Source organism: Choristoneura fumiferana, chromosome 28 (assembly GCF_025370935.1).
Source record: "Choristoneura fumiferana chromosome 28, NRCan_CFum_1, whole genome shotgun sequence".
Classification (NCBI taxonomy): Eukaryota; Metazoa; Arthropoda; class Insecta; order Lepidoptera; family Tortricidae; genus Choristoneura; species Choristoneura fumiferana.
In genome coordinates this window covers 4,442,372-4,459,341 of record NC_133499.1, presented here as the reverse complement: position 1 = coordinate 4,459,341, position 16,970 = coordinate 4,442,372, and the positions used below count along the sequence as shown (strand labels likewise).

The 16,970-nt window shown below is 38.9% G+C and overlaps 2 protein-coding genes across 2 annotated transcripts in view; both read left to right on the top strand.

Annotated features, from left to right (window-relative positions):
- The first annotated feature begins 1,252 nt into the window (after positions 1 to 1,252).
- Positions 1,253 to 14,046, top strand: LOC141443674 (tRNA pseudouridine(38/39) synthase). Its single transcript, XM_074109020.1, is given in 10 exon segments — positions 1,253 to 1,409; positions 1,491 to 1,581; positions 1,584 to 1,614; positions 3,106 to 3,307; positions 4,984 to 5,141; positions 5,994 to 6,199; positions 6,635 to 6,782; positions 8,835 to 8,987; positions 10,928 to 11,112; positions 13,955 to 14,046. Coding segments are annotated over 10 exon segments (1,320 nt in total). The 5' UTR covers positions 1,253 to 1,334; the 3' UTR covers positions 14,026 to 14,046.
- A 2,385-nt stretch (positions 14,047 to 16,431) lies between these two features.
- Positions 16,432 to 16,970, top strand: part of LOC141443676 (uncharacterized) — a gene marked incomplete in the record, with an annotated part of 139,862 nt that continues 139,323 nt past the window's right edge. The window contains 1 exon segment of the mRNA XM_074109022.1: positions 16,432 to 16,795.

The following is a 16,970-nucleotide window of genomic DNA, read 5'->3' as shown; positions in this document are numbered from 1 at the left end:
TCGGGGTTAATAAGACAAAATGTAATAGTTGCTTAAAAATTACTAGTAGCGCCATCTCTTGTAAATGTTACAGAAAACTACTTCGAATGGCTTAAGACTCCAGTGTCTTTCTTAGTTCTGCTATCCAACGCTAGATGGTTCTAAAACTCCCTTTTAAAGTCAGTTATTTTTTTTCATACTGAATAAAAAAACAATTTGTAACGTAGGAGCTGTTGCAACCATTGAACTAATAAACTTCCCCAAATGGTTGGGAACAAGAGGGATCACTCTTGAGATTCAAGTTACAGCTTTAGTGTTATGAAACACGCAAGTGTACGTTTTGTAACCCCTGTAGCGAAGTAACCAAGCAGTTTGGCATAACAATTAATTCAGCAATTAGCCGCTAGATGGTGTTGTAATACAATTGGTACTTGTAAGCTTTCCTATACTAATAACCATTATTTAATAACGCCAAAACCTATTTTTTTTTAGGAAACTACGTTCTTTTGACCGCCCCACACCCTTTTACATGGAATATCGTGAATTATTAAGGTCCTTTGAATAGTAAGTCCCCCAATTGATGGTCACAAAGGAATACGTCACCGGCAATTCCGTTTTGGACAATTTTAGTGTGCGTAGTCACGCAAAGAGGGTGTTTTGATGTAATTTCGGACATTATATAGAGAACTTGTGTTATTTATTGTTTAAAACATGACATGAAAAGGATGGGTACCTATCTAGCTAGGGCGAGACAAAAGTCAGAAAGATGATTATTTTCAATTTTGTGTACAGGGTTATTAGATCAATATACCAGAATCGTTATTTCCCTGAAGCAAAATTTCCATTCGCATTATTTCCGAAATGCTTTTTTCCCAATATGCTTTTTTACTGAAGCTTATTCTCACAATCGCTTTTTTTTTTCAATTTTAATCGACACATTAACAGGTAGGTTTAGGTTATGTTAAGTTTGCATCGGCCCGAAAAGCCAAAACTACACAAAAGTGCTCAGCGTTAGCGGAGCTCCGTCGACACTGTGTCTGTGTCGATTTTGATAGGAAAAAAACGCTACTGTGAAAATAAGCTTCAGTAAAAAACCATAATGGGAAAAAAGCATTCGGGAAAAAATACGAACGGAAATTTTGCTACAACAAACGCCTCTATCTCTATTCTAAGCTCTACAGTAAAGCGTCTGCCACATTTCAACTTCAACTGTCAAGTACGAATAGTTGTATGGACACAGCTTCCTTAGCTTTTCCAGATTCCAGATGTCACGTCATAAACTAAAATAACTGTCAAAGTTGTAAACATTGCGGGGTTTATGAAAAACAAAATATTTATTGTAGTTATCTATTCAAATGGATAAAGTGCCATCGAAACCTAAAAAGCAAAAAAAATTGACTAAAGAAGAGCTATTAAATTTTGATAAAAATGTACCTTACCCGACTTATTCCACTTTGAAAATCATAACCTATACACAACATATTTTAACATTTACACGTCTCTGCTTCCAGGAATTGGTTGAAAGAATATTACAATTAGAAGCTCATAATGTCCAGTTAAGGAATATAATTAGCAAAAACTTGTCTGGAGACGATGAAGAGAAAGTAAGAAGAAAAAACCATTTGACTTTAGCAAGTAAGTAGATGGGATGGTAGATGGCCATGTTGTTTCAAATTTCAGTAATTAGCAATTGCATTGGCAACTACGAACATTATACACTGACGTGGGTGACACTATTTACCGGACGTACAATACCGACATGATATTTTGTGACACGCGATACGTCCATAGAAACTTCTCAGTTCAGTTTGACTTGACACCAGTTTGTATGGGCGTGTACAAGAAATATCGCGTCGGTATTTACATGTCGGTATTTAGCGTGTGTTTCACATGCTAAAGGAAATGCGCACGAGGCGTCTCGAGCAGGCCATCAACCCCCGACCACCTGGGGGGGAGTACACTTGTCGCATGTGCGGCCGGGGGATCCTGTCCCAAATCGGCCTATTTAGTCACGAGCGCAAGTGTCGTCGCGATGCTACTTAGATCATCTGCAAAAGATGTCAAGGCCAATTATTATTATTATTTACATGTCGGTATTATAGTCAAAGTCAAAGTCAAAATATCTTTATTCAATTAAGGGGCTGTTTCACCATCCATTGATTAGTGTTAATTGGCGGTTAGGTGTGATGCCGTCTCTATTTGTTTTGTTCGAATAGACATAGACGGCATCACATTTAACCATCGGTTAACGCTAATCAATGGATGGTGAAACAGCCCCTTAGGCTATAACAAGCACTTATGAATGTCAAAAAAAAATCTACCACCTGTTTGGAAAAACCTCTGTTGAGAAGAATCCGGCAAGAAACTCAACGAGGTATATTTTTTTAAACAGATTTACAGTATTATTAAATGTTATGTATACATCACAAGTATTTAACACAACTTTATTTTTAACACAGTAGGTTCGCTATTTCAAGTGATTGCTTATGCGGATTGGAATTTCCAAATATCCCTGTACATGACATAATCATTAACTTTATAATACGCCTTAGATATTAATGTCTTCTTGACAATAGATCTGAATTTTGTACCTGTTTCATTTATAATATTTTTTGGAATTTTATTATAAAAACGTATGCAAATTTCCCAGAAACGACTTTTTGGTTTTAGCCAGTCTGTAAGATAACTAACTTTAAGCTTCCCTGTGTTTCTCTGTGTATCCGTTCCGGTAAATATTGTCACCCCACTGACGTCACAGCTCACTATTGCCAAATAAAATCAATGGAGGAATCATATCATAGCTTATAAAAGGTGCAACAAAAGAATGATGGTAACACTTGGTGTTATAAAATTATAGCACAGAAATATATACGATATCTAGATTTTAACACCGGAAGATGCAGCATGCGCACGAGGTGGACTGATGACCTGGTAAAGGTTGCAGGAGTCGAGAGGAGTGGGCATTGTGTTTGTTCTTAGGAGATAGCCTGGCCCTATACTACAAAGTGCAAAATTCGAAGTTTGTATCTTGCCGTCCCGCTGTCGCTAATGTTATTTTGTATGAGTGTGAAAGGCATGTCCAGCCAGCAGAGGACATCTTTTGGCTGATGGTAATTATGATTTCAGTTGCCGCTACCGTCGAGTCCTCCTCCACTTCCTATACTTCGGCTGGGACTACCAAGGCTTGGCTGTCCAGGAGGATACTTCGGAGACCATTGAGCACCACCTGTTTCTTGCTCTGAGGAAATCCTGCTTGATAGAGAAACGGGAGACATCTCAGTACCATCGGTGTGGGAGGACTGATAAGGGAGTTAGTTCTTTTGGGCAGGTTAGTGCAAATCATAACACTTAAACTTTTTAACCTTGGATGCAATAAGAGGGGGGGGGGGGGGTTTGCACAACTAGTGCTTCACCTCGGTTTCGCACGCGTTGATCTTTAGATCCAGGAGTTAAATTAAATTTTCCAGGATTTTACTAAATACCTGTAGGAATTCTCAAATATCACATAGTGGTTTTTAATTTTTATTGACGTTGGATTCCAAATAACAATGCCAAATTTTTTACTCTAAACCCAGCCCGTGGTCTCCATTCGAGGACTAGTCTGCTCCACTATTCACCGGTCCTGCGACAGACGTGGCCAGCCCAAAGCCACTTCAGCGAACTAATTCTTTGTGCCTACGTGCCGACAATGCGGACCTACGTTCACAGCTAAGATAGGCTATGTAAGCCATCTTAGAGTGCATGAGCGCCAAACAACTAACTAGGAGTCGAGGTGGTCGCCACGGCCGAAATCGGTCGGATCGTCATCATCTTAGAGCAACGTCGGTGACTTTGGTTCTTTGTCGGATAGAGTGATTTTGAATTTTATCCTTCAAAGAATATAGATAGCTCGCTGAGGGACCTTGCATCTGTGGGTTAGCCCGGCAGTCATGGTCCATTTTTGGCTCCGTAGGTTAAAATTGGTTGGACACACTGGTTGAAGACTTTCGTTTTTAGCACTGAGGGATGTCTGACGACAAAATATAGATAGCATGCACTTTATAATGAGGCCTCAGTTCTTAGGGTTCGGCAGCTTTATATTATGAAAGCTGTTACACACGTCGAAATAGGAGACGGAAACTTACGTCTGCTAAAACCCCACTTGTTAAAACGGCCTTTGCCAAACGATTTCCCAGATTTTTGCACCCTTTTGTATATAACAAGATATGCACTCTGTATTGTGTTGAGGACTGGCCGTGCTCAAAGGTGCGCCAACATTACATCAAAAGGTGCTGCTACTGTCTTATGATGAAGTCATGCATTTGATAAATATTCTCACGCACTCAACACACGCACACGCGCACGCGCACACTCGCATCACACACCCTTGTTATAAATTATAGTTAGCAATGAAGCAGTCCTAATACATTTGCATTAACTATTCATTTCATTTATTTGAAACTCATCTGGTCCCCAACATACAGGTTAGCCTAGTTTGGGGTCCGCTAGACAGTACATTGTTTTGTTTTCAATTTCATGTTTCACTAAATAATTTTAGTCATCTCAGCATGCTGATGTTGTGAATCCAATATGAAACTGTAAACGATTGATAACCTTTATTTATAATAAAAAAAATTTTTTGGAATGTGTTAGATATATATATGGTAGGGTAAACGACCAATGACAAAGTCAGTTAGATGCACACTGATTTATTCCGTTGCGGGTAACGCTAATACGGGTCGCAGCCCGCACACATGCATAACTAATATATATAGGGTGTCCGGAGGTACGATGGACGGACGACCTTAAGAGGGTCGCTGGCGGCGGATGGATGCGAGGGGCTGAAAACAGAGTGTTGTGGCGCGCCATGGAAGAGGCCTATGTCCAGCAGTGGACTGCTGTAGGCTGTTGATGATACCCAGCAGAGAATTCATGATTTTATCCCATTCCCGTAGGAATATCGGGATAAAAAGTTGTGTATCTATCTAACTTTTATATTTAACATTGGAAACCTCAATTTTCCAGGTTATTTCGATATCCCTCCGGAGCACACAGAATCCTGAAGACAGTGACTTATCAAAAGAGATCCCGTACTGCAAGATCCTGAACAGGCTTCTACCGAAGGATATTAGAGCTGTAGCTTGGATGCCCATACCGGATGATAAACCAGAATATAGTGCAAGGTAGCACCAATAATTAATTATCTGGGCATTTTCGTTTTAAATGGCTCTAAATTGTATTCTTTCAGAATTAGTAATTCTGGGTTCTCCTTACTCAGAATCACGAGCATTATTGATTTGGATGAAGAAAAAAGTGTACCTATTTTTTGTTAATTTTGTGACTTTTTTTCATGCAGTTTATATGGGTTGTTACGAAATGGACACATAATTTTATGGAAAATTGGGGACATTTTTTTTTCAAAAATCAATAGAAATCAATTAAGGTCATGAGTGAGTAAGGAGAAACCGGAATTACAAATTCAGAAAAAGTATAATTTAGAGCCATTTAAAGTGAAAATGCCCATCTAAGCATGTCAGCAAGCTAGAGTGAGATGTTTGTAAGACTAACATCTCGTAGCATGGTGAATGGTTGTGTTACTTTGGAGATATGCTGTGGTTGAGTTCGAAACGCGTCAGTGTAGTGTGGTGGTGGTGATAGATGTGTTTGTGTGATTTGTGTGTGTTCTTACAGTGTGGAGGTGTAGGGAGGTGCGGGTCGCGGGTGAGAAAAGTGAATGTTTTTAACCCCCGACGCAAAAAGAGGGGTGTTATAAGTTTAACCGCTATGTGCTATTTGTCTGCCTGTCTGTCTGTCTGTGGCACCGTAGCCTATAAACGGGTGGACCGATTTGAGTGCGGTTTTTTTTTATTTGAAATCAGGGTTTCTAGCGATGGTTCTTAGACATGTTTTATCAAAATCGGTTTAGCCGTTTTTGAGATATTCAACTTTTTGTTGGTTAGGTTATAGTTCATTGATATGGACCGCATAGTAACGCCTGATTCAATAATTAATTTAAAATCATTAACTCTACACAGATTCGATTGCAAGAAGCGCCAGTACAAGTATTACTTCCCGCGCGGCTCGCTAGATGTCGCTGCTATGCGCGCCGCCTGCTCGCACTTGATTGGCTCGCATGACTTCCGCCATCTTTGCAAGATGGACGTCGGCAATGGAGTCACTCAGTTCGTGCGTGAGATCATTAGTGCGGAGGTGTTGCCGGTAGATGGCGACGGGGAGAGTCGTAAGTATTTTTTTGGGTTCTGTACGCGATGGGTCAAATATCAATGTAGTTTAGATAAAAATGCAAGTATAGTCAACAAAAAGTAAAGTCAGCAAAAAAATGGTTGTATTAAAAATTAAAATTTTACCAGAAATCTTGCCAGTTCATTTTGACACACTTTCTGGAATTGATTGGCTTTAAATTTGGTGTTCTCGTACATATGTAAATTAAAACACAAGGCAGATTCCAGTCGAGGAGGAAACTCATTCATGTACCAGGGTGAACCTTTTCGTAATCAATTTCGCTTTCGCTGATTTCTTTGGCAAATGTATGGGATGTCAACATGATATTAGTAGCACAATGGTTCCATCCTGCATGATTCAGTTTCCTGGACCGTACAGTCAGCAAAAAATGTTTGTGTTAAAAATGTAATGAAACTTATATTTTTGTTTACAGCATACAAAATGTACTATCTTCTAATAGAAGGGAATGCTTTCCTGTGGCATCAAATACGATGTATCATGGGAGTACTAATACTCATTGGACAAGGCAAGGAGTCTCCTGATATAGTCAAGGAGCTGCTGGACATCGAAAAGTATCCCAGGTATATAATCCTATACAAATAAACGAACTATACTAAATAATTTATTGAATCAGGCGTTAGTTTGCGGAGGTCTATATTAATGAACTAAAACAATTACTTTGCTCACCCGCGACCTTATGATAGCTACATGCAAGATACGCGTTCATGCAGTTCCTTCATCTCCGCACTGTAAGAAAGAACACACACAAATCACACAAATCCATCTATCACCACCACCACACTACACTGACGCGTTCGGAACTCGACCAGAGCTCATCTTCAGAGCAACACAACCGTAAACCATGCTACCAGATATTAGACACGCGTCAGTGTAGTGTGGTGGTGGTGATAGATGGATTTATGTGCGTTCTTGCAGGGTGGAGGTGGAGGAACTTTTTTTTTACATAAAACTGATCGTGATTGACCTGATGTTAAGTGCAGATGAGGCCAAAGGTGTATCACCGGTTCAGACAGACAGACAATGGTGTCAAACTTATAACACCCCTCTTTTTACCCGACAGCCCGAAGGAGGGTTATGTTTTTCGAGCGTATGTATGTATGTATGTATGTAAGTATGTATGTAAGTAAGTATGTATGTATGTATGTATGTGGGTATGTATGTCCATTTCTTTGGTCCTCGCTGCAGCCTGAACGGCTGGACGGATTGTAACATATGAGGTATCATTGGATACGTCATAACTGTCGAAGTGACATAGGGTATTTATACATAGGGTAATATTTCAATATGGCGTCTGCGAAAAAAAATATGGCGAAGGAATAAAAAAATATTTAGTATTGTAACAATATGGGAATCAAATGAAAGGTAATAATTAGCCCATGTTAATAATACTTTTAGGGGCTGTTTGATTGTGTGATTCCGTCTCTATTTGTTTTGTTCGAATAGACGGAGACGGCATCACATTTAACCGTCGGTTAACGCTAATCAATGGATGGTGAAACAGCCCCTTAATGTACTATTTTCACAGAAATATCAAAAAAGTATAAAATAAAAAACATTAAATTTAAAAAATCAAAAAACCCGACTGCCTTAAAAATTAAAAGGATGAAAATAAATCTAGTGATCTAGAACTCTGTCAAGAAGCTCATTTAAGGTTCAACAGTCGGGACCCAATCAAAACGTAACCAGCTCAAAAAATCTTGGTACTTAATGAGTCCCGACAGTTGAACCTTAAATGAGCTTCTTGACAGAGTTCTTGACTATGGCCCAAGCCCTCTTGTTCTGAGAGGAGGCCTGTGCCCAGCAGTGGGACGTATATAGGCTGGGATGATGAAGCAGCTGATAGACACTCGAAGCAACTGAATCCTGACCCCACTGTGGAACCTTTTCGTATAAAAATTCATAGTGACATTGCATAGCTTGACAAGAGAATTTATTATGACACTTACTGCGAGAATGTTCTAGGGTGTCACGAATCAAATGGTTCGACTTTACATTGATTTCGCTTGTTTTTCATAATTTCACTGTTTTTAGGGTTCCGTATCTCAAAAGGAAAAAACGGGACCCTTACAGGATCACTTTTTGTCCGTCTGTCTGTTTGTCTGTCTGTCAAGACCCTTTTTCTCGGGAACGCGTGGAGGTATCAAGCTGAAATTTATATCAAATACTGAGGTCTACTGTCCCTTGGAGCCGTGAAAAAATCAAACTTCTAAGCCAACGCAATCAAAAGATTCAGCCGTTTATGCTGCAAATTTCCGCAAATTTTCGAAACTCGCAAGGGAATCAAAACCTACAGGGTACTTCCCGTGAACTTAAAATCTTGAAATTTGGTATGAAGGTAGCTATTATAACACAACCAACTAGAAAAGTCTGAAAATCTTGATTTTTTATGTCTGTCTGTAAATATCAATGACCAATATAATCTGACCCCACACTGCGTACATTTTGCTTAAGAGTAGGGCTCTGCATACACTGGATGTATTAACCCACTCGAAAAAAGCGAGAAATAACTTAATGACACGATTCACGTTTACTTACATACCAATAAATGTGCACGGAACCCTCGGTGCGCGAGTTCGACTCGCACTTGCCCGTTTTTTTCTTTCTATTTTCAGGAAACCTCAATACAGCATGGCCCTAGACGTACCTCTGAATCTATTCCACTGCAGCTACGGTTTAGAAGACACACAGAGATGGATCTACGACAAAGAAGAGCTGAGGACAGTAATAACCCAACTGCAGGGCGCTTGGACTTTGTATAATATCAAGTTGGTGTCGTTTGTTTACGGCTTTTCTATTTGGTTCATCAAAAACACATTCCTCGGTGACGGCACGGAATCGCAGTGACGCACCGTATGCGCACCGTTTTTTTTTTGCATGCTTTCCACACCCACCGCTGCTTAAAATACGCAAACGGTGCGGAATCGCAGTGACGAGCCGTAAACGTCACGACTTTTGTTCGGTAAAGACCTGAAGTTTACGACACGTCACTGCGATTCCGTATTTTAAGCAGCGGCGTGGAGAGCATGCGATAAAAACGGTGCGCATACGGTGCGTCACTGCGATTCCGTGCCGTCACCGTTTTTTAAGCAGCGGTTTGCGTCGGGGGTTAAAAACGGAGCTGAGTTGCGGACTGTGTCTGTACATAGGCTAGCTAGATAGCGGAGCGGAGCGAGGGGGTAATGCGGAACGGAGTTGGTCGGTTTTTCCCCCTTGTTCCCCGTGCATAAAACCAACGTCATGGCCCGGTAATGTACTAGGAAAAATAATTCATAGTACAATACCCGGTTTTGGAGTAGGATTCTTTAATGCCTTGTACAGAACTATACTTTTTTATTGAAGCTTATTTTCACAATCGGGTTTTTCCGAAGTTTAATCGACACAGAAACATAAATAGGTTTTCATCACACTTGCTCGTAAACAGTGTCGTAACATGCAGGCTACCTTGGTTGCAACCCCCCAAATAAAACCCTCGACCTTAATGTGCTTGTCATGAAACCCGTGGTCGGTAAATGAGTCAATGCCCGTACTACTGCTGCTGCGCGCGCTGGCCGCTGGCCGCTGGCCCACACGCACACGCGGCTCATGCACATGCTGCGGGAGGGGTAGGGTGGCGCAGCCAAATGCGCAGCCTAAGGTATCGCCAATATTTGAAACAATTATATTTTTTCTTTTACAAATATAAAATTTTACTCGCAAATGTGATGAAAAACATTGTATGTCGCACGGGCGGTACTAGAATTACGAACATCGACTCATTAAAGCCCTCAGTCTTCGACTTCGGGCTTCTAATAGACTCTCGTTCGTAATTCCTTATTTACCGCCCTTAAGACACAATGTACTATTAGGTTATGTTAGCTTTGCATCGGCCCGACGGGCCAAAACTACACAAAAGTAGGATAGTGGAGCTCCGTCGACTTTTGTTTCTGTGTCAATTAATATTGGGAAAAGAACGCGATTGTGAAAATAAGCTTCAGTAATATGCTTTTTACTGAAGCTTGTATTGTACAAGATGGCTGCTTCCAGGAATGATCTTGGTCTTGGAAGCTAATTTATTAACCCCCTTTAGTGGCAGTGGTACCATCAGCCAAATATGTGGTCTATCACCCTAAAGTTGAAAATCGTTTGCATGTCACAAAAAAATAATGCCAATAGACGTATCTGTCAACTTGAAAGTTCGACTTTAGCGAAATATTAATTTAATAGGAAGTTGTTTAAAAATTGATAGACCCCTTATTTGGCTGATGGTACAAATAAAATAAATTGGAGTGAATCAACAGTGTTTTTTCCGAAGTTGAAGAGGTTTTTTTCCAGCCATAAAGCTCAACATTTTCAGCTTTATTGCTATATGTCACGTGACCAGATTTGACGCTGGAAACGAGCGTGTAGCGTCTGCATGTGGTCGCACCTTGAATGCTTAAGCTAGTAACCGGTTCCCTGTCTACGTAAGAGGAGCGGAGATTTAATGCAATTTTATTGGTGGGTTGACCTCCATGGCCTCAACCCCTGTAACCGCCCTTTTGTTGATCCAAAGCCATATTGGCGGGTTTTTAGTGTTCTCTAGCCAAAATGGTGAAAACGGAACCCTAATTTTCCGTTTTTTTTTTAACAATAGGTAAAAACTGTAATGTAGTCCATAACTTGCCTAATGCGTTGGGAGACTATAAATTAGGTAAGGATATAAAATTAAAATAATTTTATTTTTCAGATCAACCATGATTCAAGATTCGTTGCGACAGCTAGAAAAGGAATACGAGAATTTAAGCAGGAGTGAGATGAAAGTTGTCAACGCCGATGAGTTAGAAACAGACAGTATATTAGCCCATGCTGACTGTTTGTTACAAGGGGTCAAATCCAAGGTGTATAAGCCGTTGTTAAAAAGGGAAACTTGTTGTAAGTATACTTTAGATCAATATATTTTTTTATCGCGAGCCTGTAATTCGGGGTAATCCTTTATCCACAAATCCACAAATTCATAGCACGTTTTTTTCCTTCGCGTCATTTTTTAAAGCACTCGGTAATTATGTTGTGAACACAATTATTATTACAAATAATTATTGTATTTTTCCTCCGATCAACGATTACGCATCCTATGTTCGAAAAATATTTTTTAGAAAATATTTCTATTTTGTAGCAAAATAATCAAAAAAATGAAAAACTGTACTTTTTAAAAATATATAGCAATATCAGTGTCCATTAAATAGACTCCATCGAATACGATAGAACAATATTTATTGTTTTAAATGACGCAATGTGTGAAAAGGAACAGAGTAGTGACGTGACACAACATTATCGGCAATTGGCGCGGTTCATTATTCAATAACAATAAACACTAAGATATATAAAAAATTTAAACAAAACTTGCAAGATTTTGTAAACACGGCTATTTTGAACACGGCTGCAACCATCTTGTGCCTCTTGTGGCCAGTGCATGTCAGTACCTATCACTGACAGCACGAGTGCGTCTGCCTTGTATAAGAGTTCAGTTTCCGTTGCATTTTCTTTGATTAGTATTTTGTTATTGTTCATTTCTGTTATTGACTTTCGTTACTGTTTCTCGTTAAGTTTGTTGTTATTTGTTGGCAAAATGCCGAAACGGTCGAAAAAGACTATTTTGAACTCCCAGAGTCGGGAGTTTGTATTTTGTTTGAGGGTTTATTTCGTGCGAGAACGAGAAAACGATAGCCCGGTGAAAACTGGAAAAAAATATATTTTTTAAATATAATGCAACTTCTCCAAAAATAGGCACTAATAACTCTTAGAAAAATCGATAGTTCACTCGATAAATGGTACATCTCTAAAACTGTCAAACTCGAAACGTCACAGAACTCATCATAGGTGAAAAATATTATAATAAATGACAATGTCAAATAGGAAAAGTGACTGAAGAGATTGCGTTGCGATTCCGTAGTTAATCTTTTTAATTAAGTATGTATTATCAATCAAGTCAAGTATGGAGGTCTGATGTTAGAAATAAAGTTAATAAGTTTTGAACTCGTAGGTGTGTCGTACGTAGGCATAAAATGTTGCTCGATTTAAGTGTCACTTCTGTTATGCTTATTTGTCATAATCTTTCAGTGCTGTCAAATCGTTTTTGCCCCCGCGATAACGATGTATGCTAATGGGTCCCGACTGTTGAACTTTAAATACGCTACTTAACAGAGTTCTAGACCACTAGACTTATTTTCTTCCTTTTAGTTTTAGCAGTCGGGTTTTTTGATTTTGTTAATTTAATGTTTTATTGATGATCTTGATTTGACCGCTGCCTGCTTATATACGTAACGTACACACCGAACTTTTGATATTGCCTGCTCTTGCGACTATTTTCACTTTGAACCGTATGATTAACCAATTATCAGGGTTTTGTAAAGTAATTGCTAGATGTCGTTAGTGTCGTGAGGTCTGTTTGCCATTTTTATGACATTTGAGATTTTGTTGGATTTGTGAAATATAGATGCACAGAAAAACCAGAAAAATAAGACCAGTGCTGGGAATCGAACCCAGGTCCTCGGCATTCCGTGCCGCGTGCTATACCGTTACACCACCACTGGACAGCGGTACAGACACGAATTTCTCCTATGCACCACATATCTCAGCTTGTTTGTTTCTTATTTAGTCACTTAAGCAGCGACACTAGCGACATCTATGCTGTAGCTCTCATCGAGAAACTGTCAGCACTTCCATTGAAAACTAACCGCTCACCCGGACAAGAGATGACGTTATTAAGCAATCAAATTAAGATTGTTTTTTTGGAATCTTGTGGTATTTTTTATTGCAACTCCAATTTTTTATTTTACTTTTACGGTCATCCCGTAAAACCCATAAAATAACCCACCCATATACACATAATAAATCTCTGAATATCTGAATCTGAATTTCTGATAATATTTCAGTTTGTATTTTCGATATGGGTTTTACGGGATGACCGTAAAAGTAACAAAAATTTGGAGTTGAAATAAAAAATACAAAAGTATTCCAAAAACCAATCTTACATTTAGACAGTTAATGAGGGCTAAAAGACAGGCAAAATATCGCTAGATGGCGTTAGTATCGTGAGGTTTCTTTTGACGTTACAGTCTTGCTTGTTATTGGCTAACAACTAAATGAGCCAATGAGGGCTATCGCGTATGAATTCGCCACTAGAGGCGCTAGTGTAGCGTGAGGTCTCCGAAATGTCAAATCTCATAGTTTTTGGGTGAGCTACGTGGGTTTATTTATAATTAGAATAATTTTGTGAATATTTTGCAATATCTGAAATTAATTATGGCAAATATGCGTTCCGGGGCAATGAATGTCTGTGTTTTGAGACAGTTTTGTCTTTCGGAAACATTTGTCCTCCCTTTTTCCGAACATAACGGGGACTATGGAACACTGTGGCATGCTCGATATTTTTATCGTACGGTTTTAAGTTGTATTAAATATGATTTTAATCTAAACTTTGTTTTCACGCCCGTAATAACAGACTTTGAAAGCCATACTTAAAAACCTCACGCAACAGTGCGCCATCTAGTGAGACAAAAAACGATAGCCCTCATTGCAAGAAAGACCGTAACGTCAAAAAACCTCACGTTACTAGCGCCATCTAGCGATATTTCGCTTGTCTTTTAGCTCTCATTACCTAAACCCTTCAAGTACAGATGGCGTTAGTATCCAGGTCTGTTTGACGTCACAGTTGGCTCTAATGTCAAAGTTGCAAAACAGCTCACGATATTACAATTCTGATTTTATTTTTCAGCGAGTCTTGAAGAGCGTATTGAATTCTACAAGAGGAAAAGAAAAACAGTGACTGAAGATATAAATGTATAAATATATATTTTTATTATTAAATAGTCTTTTTTTTACAAACCTCATGATAGTAGAAAATGATTGGATAGTATATACTCGTAAGCTGGGCGTTTTCAGAAAAAGTTGTTCAAATGACTTTTTTTTTACATTTGGATGAAATTTCGTTTTCCTACTCAGAATCAGGACCACTTTCGATTGTAGTAGGATAGTAGTAATACGAAATAATATGTACGAATGTAATTATTAGTTGTAGGAATACTAATTAAGTCTTATGTCATTAAACTACCAACAAACATAAGTAGTTACGTGGTAACAAGTCCTCCACACAATAGTCAACCGCTTAGCGGAGCTACAACATGTGCATCAGACCACAGCTAAGTGAGAACTCGCCCCCCACCCCCACCCCCCACCATTGCTGCTCTCCAGCTTGTATAAGCGGGCGTAAACAACTCAGGTAAGACAACCCAGATACAAGCCAGGTAGTGCACCTGGGGTTCCTGAGATGGCGTGATGGGTTGTTTGTTGCCGAGCCCACTGCATGTGTTGACCAGTTTCTTTCAAGCTTTGCTTAGTTTAGGACTAGGTCAATTGGTGTCAAGGTCCCATGATATACATGATATTTAAAAAAAAAAAACAAAAAGTAAAACCGATTCTAAAAAATAACATAAAATGGAACCGACTACAAAACCCTTGAAGTTAATTCTAGCTTAAATTATCATGCCGTACATTATCATGGTCGCGCATTATCAGGGCGTACAAAATATTGCGCGCGCTGTGATGTACGTAGTGATAATGTACGACGTGGTAATCTGAATCCAATCTATTCGAATGAATAGACATTTTTCGCCGCGGATCGAGCGAGCGCAGCGAGCGAAGCCGATATAGTCGGATCTGCTGTACATAAGTTAGAGCACGACATTACAGAGTAAAAATTTAATGAGGTTGCCACTTTCATCGTAACTAAGTAAGTATCAAATTTTTGACGCGGAACCCTTTAACATTTAATTGCTTCGCAGGTTTGTGCAGGTTGTCTCACGAAGTTTTCCTTTACCGTAAAGCTCGTGGTAAATTTGATACTGAATCATGATAAATCGTGGTTTCTGAAACACACTTCTCCAAATCATACGTCTTTAAACGGCTATACATAATAATGTAGGTATGTTACCAGGTATATATAGAAGAGATACAGTTGCCATCTGATATTACGGAGCGGCCAAGGTGATCAAAAATATCGAAACATGAACTCTAATACCTTAATATTAAAGTGCATGTGCCAATATTTTTGACCACCTTGGCCGGCTGGCCGCTCCGAAATATCTGATGAAGACTTAACATAATATCATCCTAACTAATACAAATGCAAAAGAAACTCTGTCTATCTGCTTTTTTTACAAGCTTTTATTTAGTTTCACCTGTCCCGTTGTCTGTCTGTCTGTCTGTAATCAAATCTCTCGAGTTAAATTCGACCAACTTCCAGTAGTTGGATATTGACTTGAAATTTGGTATACTTATGTAAATTGCGTGACGTACAATAATCTGGTAGTGACATCCTGATGGTCCGGCCAGGATCGTCTCCATAGGACGGAACTTTTCAACAGTTAATGGCATGGACTTGAAATTTCATGCAAATGTAGTTTGGGTGACAATACAAGTACAGTCAGCAAAAAAACCCTTGTATTACAAATGCATTTTTTATCAAAAAAATATTACAATTCATGTTTAAACCGCTGAACCGATTAGATAAAATTTAGTATGGAGATGATTTAAGAATCTGGGAAGGACTCTCTGAAAATAGCATAGTTCCTGTGGGACACCAATAAACAAATTGTTCGCGCAAATCGTAAAAGCCGGTTTATTTAGTGGCTTTTGATTGAGGCTAGAAACATCCTCTTAGTTACTGAAACCGGTGAGCTATTGATTTAATATCACACGTATATAGGACATAGTCGCACGATATCTACCCCAGAAACATTCAAATTGACTTCTTACTAATTAGTAACCAACCAACCAGCAAAAAAGTCTTGGATTGCGCACTTTATGAGAGTAGTGGGCTTAATTATAGCGCTCTTATAATTGTTTTGGAACATGTTACTGCTCTTATATTTATATATTGTAAATTCTGTCTACTTTAAAAAATTACCTACTTAGTTTGTTTACTGTCGAGCTAAAAACTAAATACCTAGGTGTCAATGATATGACAGATCGCTTAAACACACGCTAACTTAGAAGATGATTGTTTCGAGACTTAATTATGACACAAAATAAATCAAATATGCCATTGACGTAGGTTCGCAATTCTACTTTGAGAATTAATTTTTATCCGTAATTGTGCCCGTAATTATTATGGCATTGTAGATGTAGCTGTGCATTGAATAGAACACAGTACCGGCTCCTCGAAACCGGCTGGCTAGGTGGTAGCATAGCGACTTTACTATCCCACACGTTTACGTTTAGTACAATAAACAGTAATAGAAGGCCGCTCCTCGCGGTCACCGGTCTTGCACGCAACTTTAAAACGAATCAAATCAAATAACAAACAAAATAAACAATTTATAAAACGTAAACGCCGTAATCTAAAGCATTTTTTAAAAGTTTTTTTACGAAAAAGGTAATTGCTATGCGACTAAATTTAAATGACTCCAAGACCACGGTCATTTGTTTGAATGGTCGTGTCACTTGTTGTCAATTTTTTGTAGTCGGTTAATAAATGTTTGACTTGACATGACAGCTCGATGAAAATGTTTACGCCAAAAAAGTTTTTTCGTGGTTTAGTTTCAGTTGATGTTACATCGTAACAGATTTTCAATACAGTTCTGGCTGCATGGACGATATGTGTTGCAAAATTGGATAAGGTGTGTAAGTAAACTTAATGTTTATTTATTCTAAGTTGCCCTCGACAAGGCCCTACCTAACAGTTATAAATATTTCCTGAATTACAACTGAATTGCTACTGTTGCAACCAGGGA